General features: G+C 40.7%; 1 protein-coding gene across 1 annotated transcript; it reads right to left on the bottom strand.

Annotated features, from left to right (window-relative positions):
• ASNS (asparagine synthetase (glutamine-hydrolyzing)) lies at window positions 2,551-15,836 on the bottom strand. Its single transcript, XM_021388047.1, has 12 exons — window positions 15,682-15,836; window positions 14,213-14,480; window positions 12,588-12,825; window positions 11,795-11,980; window positions 11,372-11,473; window positions 9,255-9,382; window positions 8,378-8,504; window positions 7,060-7,166; window positions 6,425-6,525; window positions 5,320-5,401; window positions 4,918-5,073; window positions 2,551-3,490 (listed from the first exon to the last, which is right to left on the bottom strand). The coding sequence occupies exons 2-12, from the start codon at window positions 14,459-14,461 to the stop codon at window positions 3,281-3,283; spliced, it is 1,686 nt and encodes a 561-aa protein (XP_021243722.1). The 5' UTR covers window positions 14,462-14,480; window positions 15,682-15,836; the 3' UTR covers window positions 2,551-3,280.

Raw genomic sequence — 19,418 nt, forward strand, 5'->3', positions numbered from 1 at the left:
AAGTCGTCAGTCAGCCAGTAATTTATATTACTACCCCCTTCCTTTTTGTGCTAAAATAATAATGGTTTTAATCAAAAGTAATTTGTATTAATATATGTTTTGCCCCAGGTGTTAAGAGCAGTCTTGAAGAGCGGTGGTGAGAGATGTTAAATAACACCGTTTATTAATGCAGACAACTACTGATAGCCTTGGCAGTAGGAGAAATGGAGGTTGTTTTTGCAACCAGATCACTCTGGCTTTGTCTTTGGCTTCTGCAAGATGATTATGGTGTAGGAATTGAGGGCAGATAAAAAAAATAATCTTTTGAGAAAAAAAAGCAGAGGCGTGGCTCCAAACCTTCCTGATGCCCATCCGTAAAACTTCTTAGTAGGATTCATGGGCACACAGACGAGCTACATGAACATCTCTGCTCCTTATATTAACCACAAGAATGGGGTGGAGGAGTAGACCTCAGAGCAAAATCATTTCCAATTCTCCGGCCCAGTGTTACCTTCCACATTGCTTAGAACTAGCATTATATAGCTGTTTTAACTCATACCTCTAATTTGTTATATCATAACTGGTTTTAAATTACTTTCGAATGTAATAATGAATGCATTCAATGCATTTAGCAGCACCAGCGTTAAGAAGCTCCGCACGGTATTGTGCAAGATTAATTAGACCTTTCCATTATCTTTGCTCCTGTTCTAATCAAATGCTTAAGACATTCTCTCCCACGAAGCTCATGCAAAAACTCGCACCGACAAGCGCGTGTGAAAAACTGGGCTCCAAACCCAAGCGGAACGTGAGGAGAGCAGCTTTCCCGCTCACGAGCAGGCTGCTCGCACCGCCGGGCTACCCGCGGCTGCCACCTGCCGGCCGGGAAGCCCCAGGAAGAAAACTCACTCCGAATTCAGGCTGCCGCTGCTTTGGCTGCTGGAGCGCAGCGGTGCTCTGCCCTGCCCAGACACGGGCTTCCTCCTAGGAAGAAAAGCAGTCCCTTACTGCTGATATATAATCGGCTATAATAATTGATCATGTGTGAACACAGTCCTGATTAATTTTCTCCAAATGAAATGTAGTGAGAAAAGGAGGCGAGTGGAGAAAGACAAAAAGTAAAACCATAAAGAAGAGCGTTGCACGCTGGATCTCCATCCTGTTCCCTCCTGTGACAAGCTACAAGCCCATCTGCAGCCGGCCAGATAATCACAAGTGGTTGTAGTCTTAAAGCAAAAAAATAAAGAAACTACACAGCCCTGGGCAGCCTAGTCTAGTACCAGATCTGGAGGCTGGTGGCCCTGCCTGCAGCAGGGAGGCTGGAACTCAATGATCCTTGGGATCCCATCCAACCCAAGCCATTCTATAATTCTGTGATTCACAGAAGTCAGAAAGGCTGTAGAATTCGTGTCTATATACGGGGAATGAATGAATAGGTTTTCGCTCCTGAGACCCCTAGCGTATATGCCCTTAACAAGAATAAGGCAAGCAAACAAGGCCTACTTCCTCAGCACTCCAGAAAATAGCTATAATCATTAGGATCATCAGTCTAGAACCTTGCCTCACTAAGTAAATGCCCAATGCACTATGAATTAAAAAGAATTATGGTAGATTTTCTTAAATACCTGGCTCTTCCACAAGACTACTTATCACTCCTACAGCCTGGCACCTACTTGTTGCTCTCCTTATCTCACAAGTGAACAATGTTGCTGCACAATGCACATTAGAGTGATGACAGAAGATGTGCTGCATCTATTTGTCTACTGCAGGCTTTTTCAGACCATCTAAGCCTTGGGAAGTTTACAGTAACAGATCTTATCTTTACACAGCAGAAGCCAATCAATATACTCTATACTCCTCACCCAAATCAAAATATACTTTACTCCTACAAAGAAAATCCAAGACAAGCATGTGATCCTTATGTAAACAGTTCTGCAGGAACATGTTATCTTACTCATCGCATGCTGATAACTAACAAGTACATGCAAGGCAAAATATGGCCACTACTAGTACAGCTGGAGAGTTCCTCAGCTCTGCAGTACCACTGAGAGATTTCTGGATCAGAGATTCAAATGCAGGATTAGGAGGGGTGAAAAAAGTAATAGACAATCAGTCACGAAGATTTTTTTAATACCAGAACTGCTTATGGCTTTGATTTCCTTGTCAAGAGGGATATTAGTCTAGACTACTGTTTAGCACAATGGTAATAAAGTCAGTCTGCAGGACTCATTTTTGTTTTAAGTTACCTTTAAAATGCAGCCCCCGTTCCCACCTAATTAATTAAAAAAATGTCCTTGTTAAAAAAATCACTTTTTTTTTTGGTAGAGTATTAAAAATTCTTGTGCTTAATGAAATCTTTTTTTCTTTTCTTTTCCTTTTTCCATTTTCCTAAGCAAGGTCTCCAATCCCACTGTCTTCAAAGGTGCTTTGTCTGACTAAAATCTATGGTTAAGAGTGCTGGCTCACCACACAGTCCATCACATGCAGCTGAGCAGCAACAGTCTACCTTTCCATCTCACAGTAAGTGAAAAAATTCTTGAAATATTTAGTCATGTAACTTCCATCAGACAGACATAAATCACCCAATTAATGCTCTATTTTCAATAATAAGTACATTTAAAAATTGAAGCCCCTGAGTTAGAAACAGAGACATAACTCAGCTTCTCTTTGATAATAGTCACAGCTAACTTTAGAGAGGTGGTATATTTAAAAGATTCAAACAGGCCAACTTGTGGCTCTACAGTAACAAGGAAGATTCCCATTAGTTTCATTAAGTATGACCCAGCACCACCCCCATTATCAGCTCTAGTAAGCACCTCTGCATAGCTACATATTCTTTTCAAAACTAGACCAAGGTTCTCATGAATTACTGGAAAGACATTCAGAACAGAGTAATATAGACAGTCTATCCAAACCCCACATCCAGGCATACAAATCACTAAGCAGCTCAGGTGAACTTGCCTTATACTCAGAAAACTCACAACAGTTCGCGTCACTTTGCCTTGAGTCCTCAACACAGAGTTCACATTAAATGGCTGCAAGGCAAATCAATTCATTTGAGACCACCACATAAGGAACCAAACTTTTCTATAAAGTATTTTCCCACAAATTACAAAATTTTGGTATAGCAGGATGAATTTTATAATAGAATAACCACCACAGAAAGCTCTTATTTTCAGGAGCATTTTCAAAATGCATCTCAAAGACTATTTAAGCTGTAGGATTGCATATTTATTTTTTCTTTTAAAAGGAGAGCACGTGCAAGTTGTTTGGAGTACTTGTATTTGGGAGATTATTTCAAGAGCTACTCTTGGGTAGCTGACTTGTAATGTTTCAATGTGCGGGCAGAAGGATCAGTCGCTTTAACCCATCTTGGCATCCAGTAGTGGGGCAGCCAGTTGCTTCGCCCTGGGTAGTGCTTCTCGAAGATCTGGCGGTAGTAGTAGCTTTCTTTTGTTTTAGGAGGATTGAAAGGGTATTTCTCCGCTGCCTTCTCCAGCAGAAGGTCATCAACCTGTAGAAACAGCACAATTCACATTAAGCTGCTTTCTAATTTATACAAGCCAATTTGCTGAAAGTCAGTCATACAAGAATTCACCACTACAAGTGTCTCACAAGTGAATTTTTGTCACGGGCTCCTTTCCATCTTTTTGGGTACATAATTATATGTCCAGTGCTGTTAATATTTCTCTCTATATTACACGCAATTACATGTAATTTCCCTTTGTTATTAAGCTCAAAAAAAAACCCTTTTTTCTTATCCTTCTCTTCACTATGAATCAACAGGCACAACTTAAAGCAGTCTTTTTCCATGTAAATGGCATCCTGTTCTTTTCTGCTCACACAGAGCTGTTCTCTCTGCTTATATAACTAGGCTCTTAGCATCAAAAAACCTGGGACAGAGGCAAAATACTTGCAGCTGCTGAAGTGGCTAAGAAAGGAAGGAAGAAAAGTTGCACCAGCTGACAGTTTCGAAGGCAGCTTCCCTGACAACATGCTGTCTAAATCCCCACAGCCATGAAAGAAGTTTGCCCCTACTACACCAATACAGGCTCAGTAGGGGCAGCACAACACTACTGCTTGACCCAACTATTTTCTTGCCTGTGGATAAAGTAGAGAAGGACACATGCAGTTGGTAGTAGGACAGACAAGTGCCCATCCATAGGCCCAACTACACATATTTCTGTGTAACAGAGCTGTGGTATAAAATGAGTTGTTAATCCTTCTCAGTGTTAAACTACCTCTATGCATCAGAGACTATCCTTTGTCCGAAGTCAAAATGCTGTAAGTCTTCAGTGGTTACCAATGCAAAGTGAGGTGTTAAAAAGCAGATGGGCTTAGCTAGGCATAGCTAGGAAAAAGCAAATGAAATGAACAAGAAAGGACATTGTAGTAATTATATTGTTACTCCGCTGCAGAGTAAGTTCATGTGAGTGTCTTCAGCTGAAGCAGCTGCCTTGCGTATAGCCCAGAAACTGTGTTTGCCAACACACAATCTAATTTGCAATCCAGATACTTAAATGATGCTCATTTCCTTAGAGTCGTTTCTGCCAGGCTCTAGCATTTCTTTGTACCTATGATTTCAAATATCTTTAAGCAACTCCCATCCCAGCCCCATCTCTGGAGACATTTAAGGCCAGGCTGGATGGAACCCTGGGCAGCCCAGTCTAGTGGGATGCAACCCTGCCCACAGCAGCAGAGTTGGAACTATGTGATTTTTAAAGTCCCTTCCAACCTAAGCCATTCTACAGTTCTACAAACTCGTGTAGCTGGAAGGCCGTTGATTAAAACTTTTCTTGCTCCTCCACCACGAAAATCAAGTTACTACTATATCCAGATTTATTCTCCCAAGTAAGCATATGATCTGTTTCCTCCTTGCCAGTCATATCTCAATATAATTAAATGTGAAAGAGAAAAACCCCAAACACTGTGGCACTATACCTGTTGATCAATATAGTCCTGAAGAATAGAAAACCAGGATTTCTTTACTGAGGCTATACCATCACTGAAAGCTTCTTTGGGTCTCCAGAGTATTTCTTTGGGAATCAAGTTGGAATCTTCAAAGGACTGTCTTAAAAGGTATTTTTCAATTCCATTCTGTTTGCAGAACAACAAACAATGCCATGAGTCTCAGGAACTGCAGTACAAAGATTTAAATACTTGACTAAGAAATGATTTCCTTTCAAAAGGTCTGGCCAGAAAAGAGTTTCCAGTAGTCCAATATTCCAGCAAAATATTTAAAATCACATTTGGTCACATGGAATTCAGCTATTCAATCATGCTTAGAATACATAACTGTTAATTTTTAAGTTTACATTTGGGTTCAACGTTAGTTTTACATACCTTTGGGATTCGCAGTTCTGCTGGTAGAGATAAATAATAAGACGTAAAGCGATGATCCAGAAATGGGACTCTTAGTTCAAGACTAAACGGGGGAAAATCATAGAAGAGACACTGAATTAATCCAACACACGAGCCACGTACAAAATCCATAACAGTTAAGCTTTCCTTGTCTTTCACATCCGCACAAGATTTTCTGCTTTTACTCATAAGAAATTTCACTTGTATTCATGACTAATTCATGACTAACTCAATTTAATTCATCAATTTGGAGAGTTAAGTTTATTGTCTGAGTGGATTAACTACAGATTTCAGATGATTTATGACGCCATCTGCCGGACAGCTTCTGGTACAATGAATTTACGAACTACAATCCTGCAGGATTTGCAACATCTGTTGTTTCACATAAACAAAAACACACTGAAAAATCTTGTTGCCTCCAGATAACTACCAAGAAGCTGCTGACTGGGATTTGCACCGACATTTGTAAAGATGACACAGAATCAAGCAAAGATTTCTACTGATATTTCTGAAATCCACATTTGTTCATATTTTCAGAATGCACTGAAAAAGAACCTGTATAGATAGCATTCAGCTGCTGCCTACTTATCTTGCAGCACATGCAGAATATGTCAGTAGCAGATACACAAGTACAAAGTCTTCCTGCTCACATTCTCTTATACATGAAATGGCTTTTAAGGACACTTGAAAGCAATAAATAAAATTAGAGTAATGGAGGCAACAAATAAAATTACAGTAACAGTGTCTTTAGTAGGAAGAACCGCTCTCAGTGTTTTCCCCTCAAGACATAAAGCTTCCCAGCTTCAAAGGCAAATGGAGATGCTATACTAGATACAGAGCTCAAGCAGAGTATGGACTGCATCCAGTTTGTTACTATCGCTGTTAAGACTGATGTTCTTCCTAGAGTAGTTTAGATCCAGACACTAATAAAATTATCCTGTGTCACAATATTCTAAAGCATTTAGCAGTTCAAACAGCAACAAGTCCACAAGTAACTGTTACAGTTTTCTCAATGACAGAGGAACTTTTATGATCTAGTTAAGCTCTTAAATCATGTGTCCTCGGCATCCAAGCGACCACATCTTACCCATGTGCTGCAGTAGTCCTGTCCGCACGAAGTACATCAAACAGGTAGAGCTCCTTCAGAAGCCTCTCGCTCTCTTCTGCAGCTTCTTCAGGAGATGGCGCCTGTAACCAGACACGCACACGTAGCATGGAGATCTAATACAGCTGCAGTAAGGGAACCATTACTCACTGTCCTATATTTGCATGTGCCAAGCAAGTCTGCGACAGATGACAAAAACGTGTCCAACTTGCACACTAAGATTCCCAGATACCTACTTATAGAAATAAACAATCTCTCTTCAAGTACAAAACAAGGCGTTAGCCCAATGCACGCCTTTGCAAATACATCATTGTATACTGGAAGCATACAGAAGTCCTGATTTTAGTTATATTCATACTTACGCTCCTGAAAAGGATTCACACAACCTCAGAATTAGCAAAGAATACACACAAGTAATAACAGTCTAAGCAAATCTGAAAAAGTTATTTTTCCAAGTGATTAAATTGAGTCCTTTAGATTTTATGCCACCTCAGGAGAAAATCTCAACAAATATATAGCTGTAACAGCTCTCAAACTTCACACTTTGAAATCTCAGTAGAGATTTTCTGTTTAAGGGGAGAAAAAGAAGTTCAGGAGCCTGCTGGAAATATACTTACTTTATGGAAATATATATATCCTTGAGTCAACTCATCTGATCCTTCCCCCGAAAAAATGACCACACTGTCTGTTTTCTTGCGTATATATTTGGAGACAAGATACATACCTCAAAAGAAAAATAAAGTTATTAAAATACAGCTATACATGTTATACACAGTTAGTAAAGTTTTAATTTAGTATCTTAGAAGTTTCTCACTTACAATTTATTCTCTAGCAAAGAACTGCAGCGCACTAACATGACACCTCATTGTTCAAAGCCACCCATCACCAGCCACACAAACTAAATGCTGCAGATATATCTAAACGGTGTACTTATAGTTTGTCCTCAAAATATGAAAGATGTATGCATTAGTCATCCTGGGAATGCTGGAGGATTCCCATGGGAACAAACACAGGAGTTCTTCTAACTCAATTAGAAGTGAAGCATGTTTAATCTCAGCAGAGTACTGAAAAAACTTTCAAACTTTGAAGAAAAAAAAAAAGCCAGCAAAAGTTGCTGCTTATCTCTGCCACTGTGGATTGAACCAGACAAGGCCTTTTTTTTTGAAGTAGTAGTAGTATTTATTAATCAGAGTTATGTCCTTCCCCCATTACACCTTTCCAAACAATATGCTTTTATAAGAGAAGTACTAAAGATCTACTGAAAAGGATCTATTTCACTATTTTTATTAGGAAATAATCACAAAATAAGGATTGCAGATGAAAAGTTGGCTTTATTTTTTAAACAAACCTTTTCAGTATTTCACTGCGAAATCCTAGCTTCACGGAAAGTTCCATTCAGGGACCTGAGTTTTCAAAACTGTCTTACCTATTTGGCTTATCAACTTGTTTACAACGCTTTAGGCCTATGTAAGAGTAACTTGGTAGAATGCCATAGCTAGCATCAGGCAGAAGGCCACACTGGATTAGGGTTTTTCATTCTTATCATGTTGGCAGCCCTTTTTAAGGACCTGCTGCTCACTTCAGTCATTTCTCAGAATCAAGCACAGATTAAACGAAGTCTACCTGACTTGAATGTGTACATACTACCAGAGGGTGATAAGAAACACTTCACTTTAGTATTAAGATTATGCAAGAAATGTAGTAACTGTATCTGTTTTACTATGGTAACATTCAGTGCCTCAAATACTAGACCTCAAATACAAGCTTTGCCTCAATGAGATGTAACAGACAAGAGTTGGGAGCAAGAACTCACGAGTCTCGGCTCCCAAGTTCTACAACAGTTAATGATGAAAACATGCTTTCGCATAAATGTTATTAAATTATAGCAACATTATTAAAGCAACACAAAGTGAGTACTGCTATTAAAAATCTTACCAATTGAAGCTCTTACTGTTGTTATATCGTAGGTTTCCAAAGAGAAGATAACCTCCTCTACTGCCTGAATTCCCTCTTCAGAATTAAATATTACCTCATGGTGCTCGCTGCCTATATGTGCTGCCACCTGTTGGTAAGACGTTACAATAACATATTGCTTTTTAATTAAAGCATTTTTTAAACACACCATGTGTTTTACACACCCACTGGAAGCACCTGCTCCCTCCTGCCACAAACAGGTGAGAAAAGTGAGAATTGTATGACTTTAGGACAAGAAAAGACAACACTGTAGCAGCCTCTCCCACTTGCAGTGGTACTCTGCCAAAGGGAACACTCTTCCCAATTACACAGTGTTTAATTACAGTTACAGAACATCCAACTGCTTGCCCAAAGTCTACAGAATCTGCAGAGGATTTAAATACTCTGAATTTGCTCAGAAGAGAAAAGGCAGCACAGAAGTTATGACAGCTGGATACCCAAAGGATACCTCAGATACCCAAACATTTGTACTTAATTTATATACAAATGCTATTAACGTAGGAACAATAGCATGGTGGTTGACCATAAAACCCAGAGGCTTTAAGAGTAGTAGAACTGAGGCCACTCTGAAGTACTGCTTCCTTTAGTAGCAATAACATAATAGTCCATCATAAAAAAAGTCTTCCAAAAAAATGAAAATAGCTACGGCTCAAATCCTCCTTTTGTAACATTTAACTAAGCAGCAAATGTTGTACTAAACGATTTACAGCAAACTGATTTATATTTTAACATTTTAATCAGTACCACAATCAATACCATACCATAAAGTTGGCACAATTAATATGCACTCTTTAACATTCAACAACTCAGAACAACATGGGAGCAACATTTGCTATACCTTTCTGGCAGCCAGTAAATCAGGACTGTTTTCCATTCCAATTGCAAAGGTTTGTAGTGGATATTTTATGTTCATTTCTTTCATCAGTTTCAGAAGAACAGCTGCAACCAAGCTGGAATCTAAGCCCCCTTTTAAAAACAAAAGAAACAAACAACAAAACGCCACATTATTTGGTTAGCTGTTTGACTGCTCTTTGTTTCCCTCTAAGGGCACTAACTCTAGGTAGCACAATTTCACGAGCAGGTGTCATTTTTAAGCAACGTGAATATAAGGCACTTCTGTAAAACTGCACATTCACCTCTGCTTAACACTGTACCACTGGAGATGTCCCTTCTCAACTCTGTTACAGTTGGGTTTACTCTTCATTTCAAAACTGCTCTCCATCATTTTCTACATGTTACTTAGCTAAAAAAACTATGCAAAATTTTTTTTGATTTGCTGTTTGAATGAAACAAAATAAAGCAGAAGTAAAACAAAACATTTTGTTTCACCTACAACAGAATGTTTAGTGTAAGAATTCCACTTTTCCCTGATCATTTCTCAAAAGCACGCTTAACACTTTGAATGATATTAATTTTTGAAATAATTTCAAAGTGAAAAGTCTCGCTAGCAGCATTCTCTCTTTTTTTTTTTTTTGTCTCCTTTTTCCCCAGAGGAGTACAGAAGAATTTGAACAGTTTGGAAAACAAACAAACAATAAAATACCAGGAGGCACCCTAAGGCTCTTCTGTTTTACTCTGAATAGCTAGTTCTACTGCTCCTTGACTACTCCTACTTCTAGCTCTCCCTTCTAAGTACTGAGCAAAGCACAATATCTGTTCTCCTATACTCATCTGCAGTTCTAACAGAGAAGACAATTTGGCCTTCTGCTTGTATCCTAAACTCTGTACCTAGTCTTTCAGCTGAGCACATTAGCAAACATTCTCACCTTGATCGCCCTCTGTGGGAACACTTCTCTGACCAAAATTTCCCTCTATAAAGTACATGAATTACAGGCACAGTCAGAGGAAAGAAGGAGAGCACTGAAATTGAACCGAATGCTTGAGACGTGAAAAATCAGAGAAATGAACATCTGTGTTCCCACTGTGAAGCCGAGTTCCAATCCCTTTGTGATTGGAAGAGCAAGCATCTCTATCTGTCATACTCCCAGTATACTCAAAATTGTGAAGCACGGAGATACTCTGGTATCATATCAGATACAAAACCTTAGTTCTACTACTGATATGCAGTGTGAATGTGGATCTGAGTAACTGACTGTCCTCTAATTTAAAAAGCCTGTTTCATAAATCAAATTTCAGATATTTACTGAGGCTGAGATATTCCAGCTCTGCATGTTTCCATGTTTCATTTACCTCCCTCCTACTTTTTATCATGTCACAGTAAAGAAATACTCCAACAGTATCTCCTAGTCAGTTCCCTCTCATTCAGATGCACACTTGCTAGGATACATGAAAAATGAGTGTAATTGCTGAAGTTCAGTGCATGAATAAAGAGCATATCAGAACTCTACCCAGAAGTAGAGAGTGCTACAAAAACACAGCGAATAAGACATCAGTCCTACGGCTACAAAGCCTTACCTCTACAAGAATGAACCACCAGGTCACACTGACCAGCTAAGTCAGAGAACAACTTCTTGTACCACAAGCTATTACCTCACCTGAAAAAGAGTGTACTACGTAATTTTGGTCCAGAAGTTCCCCTGTAATTTGGTAGATAAAGGGCAGTCTGTGATGGAGGCTAAAGCAAAGAATATGACAAGTAAGAATTTCAGTCCCATTTGCTTTCTGAAACACTCCTATCTTTTATGTTTAAAAGTATATTTGGTCATTTTTCAATAAAACTATCTTTCTTTCTTCTTAGTTAAAAATGCTTATTTCCTCGACATGATAACATCCCAGCCTAGAGTAAATTTAATAAGCATATGACTTTCAAGATTTCTGAAAACTAGACAACTTTATCACAAACCATTAAGTTCTCTGTAACGAAGAAAGCAAATGGAAGATTGAGATCACTTCAGGCACGTCACAGCAGAACAGTTAGTATCCTTTCTTTTAACTGGTAGATGATGGCTGGGAAGTGAGAGAAGACCCAGAATCATTGCGATTCTTGCTACTTACCTGACAAAAGACAACCAATCCTTCTGTGAGCCATCAAACGCTTTCTAACAGCATTCTCAAACAGAACACGGATGTTGCTTTTCACTGTTTCAAGATCAAAGCCTGTCCAGGAAAAAGAAGACAAAACCAGAAGAAAAACGTTAGTGTTACTTACACTTCGTTGCATTATGTGATTAGGGGGAAATATATATGTATATATACATTTGTCAGAGTTTCCTTTGATAATAAGGGCATGCAAGTTCATATATCTTTGAATATAACTACCTACAAAATGATTCTCAAGTTCGTAGGTTATTAAAATTCTTTCCACCTTTTAAAAACACCACTTTGTAAGAAACAAACAACACAAGTTTCATATTCAAATATTATGATTTTATTCCCACTTTTTAATCAGAATTAATAGGAAATGCTTTGCTGTACTACCTGAAGGCAGATTTTCCACTGTATCACAAGCAGCATGGAGTGGTTCATCTTTATAGCTATGAAACTTTACTACTTCTACTGATGCAACCTTGCCAGAAGGCTTCAAATCCAGCACTTCATAATGACCCGGAAGAAATGGTTCCACTTTAGGAAATAAGGATGTTGAATGCTTCAAGTTGATAAGTCCTATAGTTAAAACAGGAGAAAAATTTTTTTTTTAAAAAGTGATAGTTTAACCTAGATTATTTAAGGTAAACCTCACTCAACTGTTTATGCAAGTGTTGAGACTAGAGAGAGTTACTTACAAATAAATAAAAAAATAGTGAAAGTGTCTTCACAAAGGAAAAAAAACCATCATCTTATAAAATAAGCATCCATTAAAAAATTATTCAAAGCTACAGGAAATATCAGTAGGGTTTTAAAATTTTTGGCTTATACAGATTCTAAGTTCTTGTGGCATTATTTCCCATTGAATGCCAGGAACAAATTCTAATGTCATTTACTGAAGCATTAATCTAGCCTTTCTCTATATACTACACTCAACTTTGGGGTAACTTAAATATCTTGGGCTCAATACTAATACTGTATTAGAAACAAAGAACTGTAAAATCAAAGTTACTTTAAGGATTTTAAAGACAAACATTTTCAAAGGTTAGTGTTCTTTTTTTTTTGCTTTTTGTTTGTTTTTTAAATGATGCATAGATTTCATACTACTAACATTACTTCTTTATTACTGAACTTACAGCTCACTTAGAAGAGTCTTAATACTAGATGCTCAACACAACTATTTTACCTTTTGCCTCAGAACAGACACCCAAAAATCCATCATCAGTCAGCACCTTAAACAGTGGTCTGACTCCGTAAGTGTCTCTTGCCAGAAACACTTTTCTGTTTGCTGTGTCCAGAAGAATGAAAGCAAATACACCATCCAGCATGGATGCTGTTTGTTCTATTCCTCCTCTGTTGTAAAGATGAAGGATAACCTCACCATCCACCAGTGTTTGATATTCAAATCCAAACTGCTTCTGCAACTAAGAAACAGACAAATAAACAGTTGCAAACACTGTTTAATAATTGAATTTAAAAAACCAACCAATTACCAGTAAGGTAATTGTTTAATAAGAAAACTAATGGTTTTGTTAAATAAGAGTATAAAGTTACGTAAACATTTCCACCAAAGAAGGAAGTTATACTATTGTGCTCAAAATATGATCCACGATCATCTCAGAGCCAATGCAGATTAATTCTGTAAACTCAAGCAATGTGCATTATGGCCAGTTTTCAGGGAAGCACTTCTGTTTGGAGAAATAAAACTGCAGGCACACAACCTTGGCTTTAAGAAGCACATCTCCCACAGAGAAATGGCAGAAGGAGGCAGCCACTGGTTCTAAAAATCCAACTCAAAATAGGACCAGAAACAGAAGACAACAGAAGACTGCATTAAGGTCAAGCATACTTCATGTTCTTCTGGTGTTACCTCTAAAGGCCTTTCAACATCTTCCAGACACCCGAGGGAGAAGATGAGGGGTGGTGGAAGTTTCAGTAAAACACTAGAAAGTGAGGAAACCCCATATAATCAATGCTTTTGTATTTTAGCTTATGTTCTTTGGTTTTAATTGCTACTCATGGGACAAAGGTTCGGCTGAAACAGATTAAATATTAAAATAACTAAAGCATTGCCCTAAATAACATAACTGTTTCACCAATGATTCTTTTGTAGGTAAGAAAAAAAAAAATATTCTTTATGAAGAAAGAAGGCACTTAACCAAGGTACGGAAAACAACTGAGCAAGTTCCAGCTGACAGAACATGAAGTTTTACATAATTAAATTCCCCTTAGGTTTCTGTGAGTAACATGACAGAGTAATTCATATTCTCACAGCAAAAGAAAAAAATGCAATGCAAAACACAACAAATACTACAGTCTCCTGATACAACGCCCTTCACATATACATTGCCCTGCTGTATGTACATCCTACCTTTCAAAGCCAGGTACTTAAGAGATAAAATAATACTAGTCCCTTTCCTATTCAGCCAAATTCCCAATGTCATCGCTGACAGTAGCCTGACTTCAAAACTGCTATGTGTTAGGAATATAAGATGCTTTAGATTATTCATACATTTCTGATACTACCATGCCCAATTTCTGATCCATTTTAAGCATTTAGTTGCAGTATGATTCAGAATCAGTCAAAAATTGTAAGCTGCTTTATACTTTAAATTTGGATGATCTGAATCACTTCCCTTTACAAGCAACACATCTCAGTACTGGCACACAAAGTTCAGCAGCAATATACAGACCATATGGACAATGCTCTCAGGCACAGGATATGATTTTAGGCGGTCCTGTGTGGAGTCCCACTGACTCGATGATATCTGAGCTCAAGATATTCTATGATTCTACAACCCATACACTTACCTGTTTGAAATTGTAGATTTCTCCATTGTAACACAGCCACAAATAAGGGAACTTCTTCACTCGGATGGGCTGCATGCCATACAGCTGGTCAACAACCGCAAGGCGGTGGAAACCAAAACAACAGTTGGTGAATCCATTGACATTCTCAAAACGAAATGCATCAGGACCTCTGTGTGCTATCTTCATGGCACTCAGACACTGGACAGAAAGGCATTCATCACTTCCAAACAGGGCCCAGATACCGCACATTGTGAAGCTGTTGAGTTATCTAAAAATGGAAAACATATTCAATAAAAACACAGAACCAACTACGTTGAAGTAAACCTTCTAGATCATTAAGTCATCAACCACCAACCTGACCTATATGCAAGAAATAACCTATATGCTGGAAAGCATAGATACAAAATGCTGATAAATAAAAAAAGTAGGCTAACAATTGCTGGACAATAAAGGTAAGTGATGAAGAGAGTAGCAGACTTTATTACCACAAGACAAAACAGCATGCACATATGATAAGCAACCCTTGTCCAGCTCAAGAAATTCAGTTTAAACTTATCCATAGGTTGTTTTTCATGCAGCATAAAGCTGGGTATGAGGTACGATCTGCTGAAGTAACATCACACCAACAGATGCTTTCCATTCTTGCAGATGAGAGCTGCTCTTCTGCTACTGTAGGTACCAAGGCATGAAGGCAACTTCATAGCTAGGAACAGAATTAATCCCAGCACTTCTCCTTGCATTTAGGTACAGATCAGCTGTTTACTCAGTTACGCTACCTGGGAAATCAATTTTTCCATACTCTCAGCCAACAGCACGTGCACACACCCAGCTCTTCCTCGGGGCTCGAGAGCCTTCCTCCCCAGGGCCCCATTCTCAGTGGCCGGGCAGGGGGCTGGGGCCATGCCAGGGAACCGGGTCCGACCTCAGCACGCTGAGGGGCGAGCCCGCTGGGAAGGTAAGTGGAAGCCCCGCAGTCAGAGGGTGGGACGGCCGAACTCTGCCAGAAGCGCTGCTGTAAGCAGCAGGGAAGACATGGGCGTTCACTCCCCCTGAGTGCCTTCAGAGAGCTTCCCCATCACCTCCAACCCACCAGCCAGACCACAGCAGGTGGGAGAAGGCAACAGCAGGGAAATAAGCCGTACCTGTGCACTCCTCCCCCATGCCGTGCATCAGGCTGCCCCTCCCCCAGGGTCTTCAGCTCTTCCATATTGCTAAACGGCGAGAAACACGCGACGGCTCGCCCCTCACCCCCCCCCAGGCGATCACACCTGACCCCCCTGCACACCAGGACCTCGTGCTCCTCCCCACAGCCCCCTCGGCAGCGGGCCTCGGCCGCCCCTTCCTCTGCGGCCCCGTGCAGCTCCCGCCTGGCTGAGGAACAGCTGCGGACGAGGGCCCGGAAGGAGCAGCGGAGCGGCCGTGTAGCCCGCCGGGTCCCACGGCCGCCCGGCCACAGCCCGAGTTCCTACCCAGTGCCGGCCGCCTGCAGGGAGAGTCGCTGTCCACGCTGCGCCGGGCAGAGAAGGAAGCGGCCGTGCCCGCTGCCAGGCAGCGAGCGGCAGTCGAGCTCCTCCCCTGCCGCCTGCTGAAACCCGCGGGCAGGTTTCATCATGCGGCACCCGCCCCGCCGCTGGGCTGGGCCTGGAGCGGGCCGGGGCTCGGCACCTGGTGCGGGCTGGTCGAGGCTAGCTCCCTCTGGGAGCACCAGGCCGAGGGCTGCCCCTTAGGTCCAGAAGTCTGGAGCGTGCCAGCTCTCTCAGGCCACTTTAAGGAAAAACACAAACCTCTAGGCGATGTGGGATTCCTTAGGTACACAGGGTGGTTCGTGAGGGTGATCTGTAGCCATCAGAACTCCTCCATGGGGTTACCTTACTGTGTTCAGTTTCGGGCCCCTCACTGCAAGAAAAACATGCAGGCCCTGGAGCGTGTGCAGAGAAGAGCAATAGAGCTGTGAGGGGTCTGGAGCACAAGTCTTATGGAGAGTGGCTGAGGGAACTGGGGTTGTTTAGCCTGTAGAAGAGGAAGCTCAGGGGAGACCTTATCACTTCCTACAACTGCCTGAAGGGAGGTTGTAGTGAGGTGGGGGTCGGCCTCTTCTCCCAGGTAACAGTGATAGGACAAGAAGGAATGGTGTTATGTTGTGGCAGGGGAGGTTTGGGCTGGATATGAGGAAAAAATTCTTCTCAGAAAGAGCAGTGAGGCACTGGAACAGGCTGTCCAGGGAGGTGGTGGCATCACCGTCCCTGGAGGTGTTCAAGAAGTGTGTAGGTGTGGCACTGAGGGATATGGTCAGTGGGCATGGGTTGGTGGCTGAACTAGGTGATCTTAGAGGTCTTTTTCAACCATAATGATGCTTCTTACAGCTGTGTTATTTTGTTTGGAAAAGAGAGCACTTACAAGGTTGATACCTTCTGGAGTGTTTACTGAGGAGCTTATCTTGGGAAACTTACAGATGCGATGGGTAAAGGGATTTTGATGCCTATGTGAACTTCATTATTGGACAGTTTTGCCTTTTTCCCTTTGAAAATGCGAAAGTGAATTAATTCTGCTTAGAAAACTAGAAAGAAAAGTGCTAAAGATAAACCTTTATACTCCACACATACTTCCAAGAAGACCATTAGTAGTCATCTACATTACATGCAGTGCCAGTTCATCACTTGCTTTAGCTGATTTGGTTTAAAACTGCAGTGCTGTGCATAAAGTTCTTCAGATCATGGAGAACTCTATAAAAAGTTATTTTTTTAGATTTTAGAAAGAAAAGCATGTTGTAGTATTGTATGCATGAGAAGTGCCTCCTGAACTGATCATGAATAGAGGTAGGAAGCTACTGCTCAGCACAGCCTCGCCTACACCTAAAGCTAACAGATTGCCCAAAGTCACAGCTCTGCCAGGGCCAACTGTGCAGGTGCCAGATGTGCAGTTCTCAGCAGCTTTGCACAACCTGGACAAGCACAGTGAAAGCATGAGCCATGGCACGTCAAGTCACCGCTTACATCATGCTAACACTGGTTCTGCTGGGGAGCACCTCATGCTGCCTCCTGTTGGGTTTTTTTTCCAGAGATCTAAATGTTACGAACTACATTTTGAAAATGTACAAGAAATAACAGTGCATTAACTTAGAGTTGTTGGTTCTGTGGTTTTTGTTGCTGTTTGCTCTTTGTCAGGGTCTTTTGTTAATAGCTTTTCATTACCTCTTTTCCTTCTTTTCTACCCACAAAGAGAAGATCTCTGGATAAGCCCGGTTAGCCTTAAGTTGCTGTATTTTATGGGTAATTCTGGTTCATAACGGGATCTCATACAGTGTTTTATAATAGTGAACAGTGAATCCAAAAGTATTTGGGGAAATGAGAGTCTTCTCATAAAGAAAGCAGAGCAGGGAGGTGAGAAGCAAATTGCAGGAATAAATGCTGGGCAAGCACAGTCAGCAAAGCTGCCCAAGTCCACATTAATGCGTCCCTTGGGCACACTGGGTAACAGCCACTTATTTATCCTACCTTTTACTACCCTTTTTTAAAACTGGAGCTAGCTGGTGCATTTTAGTACATCTTGCTTGTTTAATCCTCCGTTTTAATGAAGTTTATGGTATTAAATGTAGGACTAATGGGAGAAATACCAGACATAATATATTTTTAGACACTGGCAATTTCACTGCTCACTAGTTACAGTAGCACAGGTGATACATGGTATGTCTCTGTCCTTTTCTAGCCTTTGCTGTTGTCAAGTAGCCCTTTACAATCCCTTTACATTAAATGTTGTTCTTCAGCATCCAACCTTTGCTTTTATTGTGTCTCTATACAGCATCACATGTAATTATGCCTCAGCCCCACAGCTCTGCTCTTCTCAGCCATCCTTCAGTTTTTCCCCTTCTGCAGACACTGTCATGGGCAGTAATTTCTCCAAAGCATTGTCTTCTCGACTACTTCCCTGAAGCAACTTTCAGAAGTATTCCAACTTTCCCATTTCTGTATGCCAAGACCACAGCCTTCTTTGTATACTCTTTGCAAGCAGACTCAGACCTATATTCCTTCTTATTCTGATGCTTGCCAAGCTTAGACTGGCCTTTGATGGCTGCTATTCTCTGCAGATTTCCACTTGTGATCAACCCCCTTAGAGATGGGCCTGAATTGTGGATGCTGGTCAATATTTGGATCATATTGAGTTCTAATAAAGCTACAGTAAACTGAATGTTAAGACAGAAGTCTGGTTAGTCAGGTGTGTTGCAGTCCTCGGTGTATCCAGGTGGAAGTATTGGGCCTGCTTGGAAGATTTTGGGAAGATTTAGTCAACCTTCTGATACCTCTTCAGTATGGCATTCTAGGACCAACATCCAGAGAACACAGGAATATATTGTCAGGGAAGAACAAGGTGATTTCTCTATGTCCCCTTCTCTGCTTGGGCTTAATGTGACTGTCCTGGAGCAGTGGCTGAGGCCTCTTGCCTCAAAAACAAGGCATCTCCTCAGTCATAAGTCTAGAAAGAACTTTTAAAAGTGTTGGGCCATGAATGATGACTTAAAAATCAGTGATGGAGAGGGGTGAGAAATACAGTTGTTAATGTTCAAATGGTAGCTTATGTCTTTCTTGTGAGAGGGAACTAGTGCTGCTTTTGTTCTGTTTCATTTTTTTAAGACTTTTGCTGCTCATGGGTGATGTCAGGCAATGAAAAACATGGTTGTATTGCAGATTATGAAATCATTGTACTGGAGGTATGGGACAACTGACATGAAAGGCAAAGAGGTTTCATTGAAGGTAAGAGGTAAATGAGTAAATGAAAGGTGGAAGTGAACAGATGAGTACAATGTAGAAGCAGAGGAGCAAGCCACAGAGAGGCATTACTGGGAGCCACTGGATATTTATGGACAATTTGAGGGATTTGGCTGTGGGGAGTAGAGGGATTTGGCTGTGGGGAGTAGAGGGATATGTGTCTTGCCCACACCCTTATGACTTTCTCTGCATCCAATATCCATTTTTAGCATGGGCTGACTGCCCTCTATTTAGCCTTACACATCATGAATTGCAACAGCAATATCTTTTTTCATCCCCAATCCTAACTGATGTAGTAATGGAGTCATGGGAATAGGCCGTTTCCAGATGCCTTGAGTTTTCCTTTTTTCAACTCTCAGGGACTGGATGTTCATGATGTAAGCTGGGCAGGAATCTCCAAGAATCTTCTATTTTCCAGCTTGAAATTTTTCCTTCACATATTT

This window comes from Numida meleagris, chromosome 2 (assembly GCF_002078875.1).
Source record: "Numida meleagris isolate 19003 breed g44 Domestic line chromosome 2, NumMel1.0, whole genome shotgun sequence".
In the NCBI taxonomy this organism is placed as follows: Eukaryota; Metazoa; Chordata; class Aves; order Galliformes; family Numididae; genus Numida; species Numida meleagris.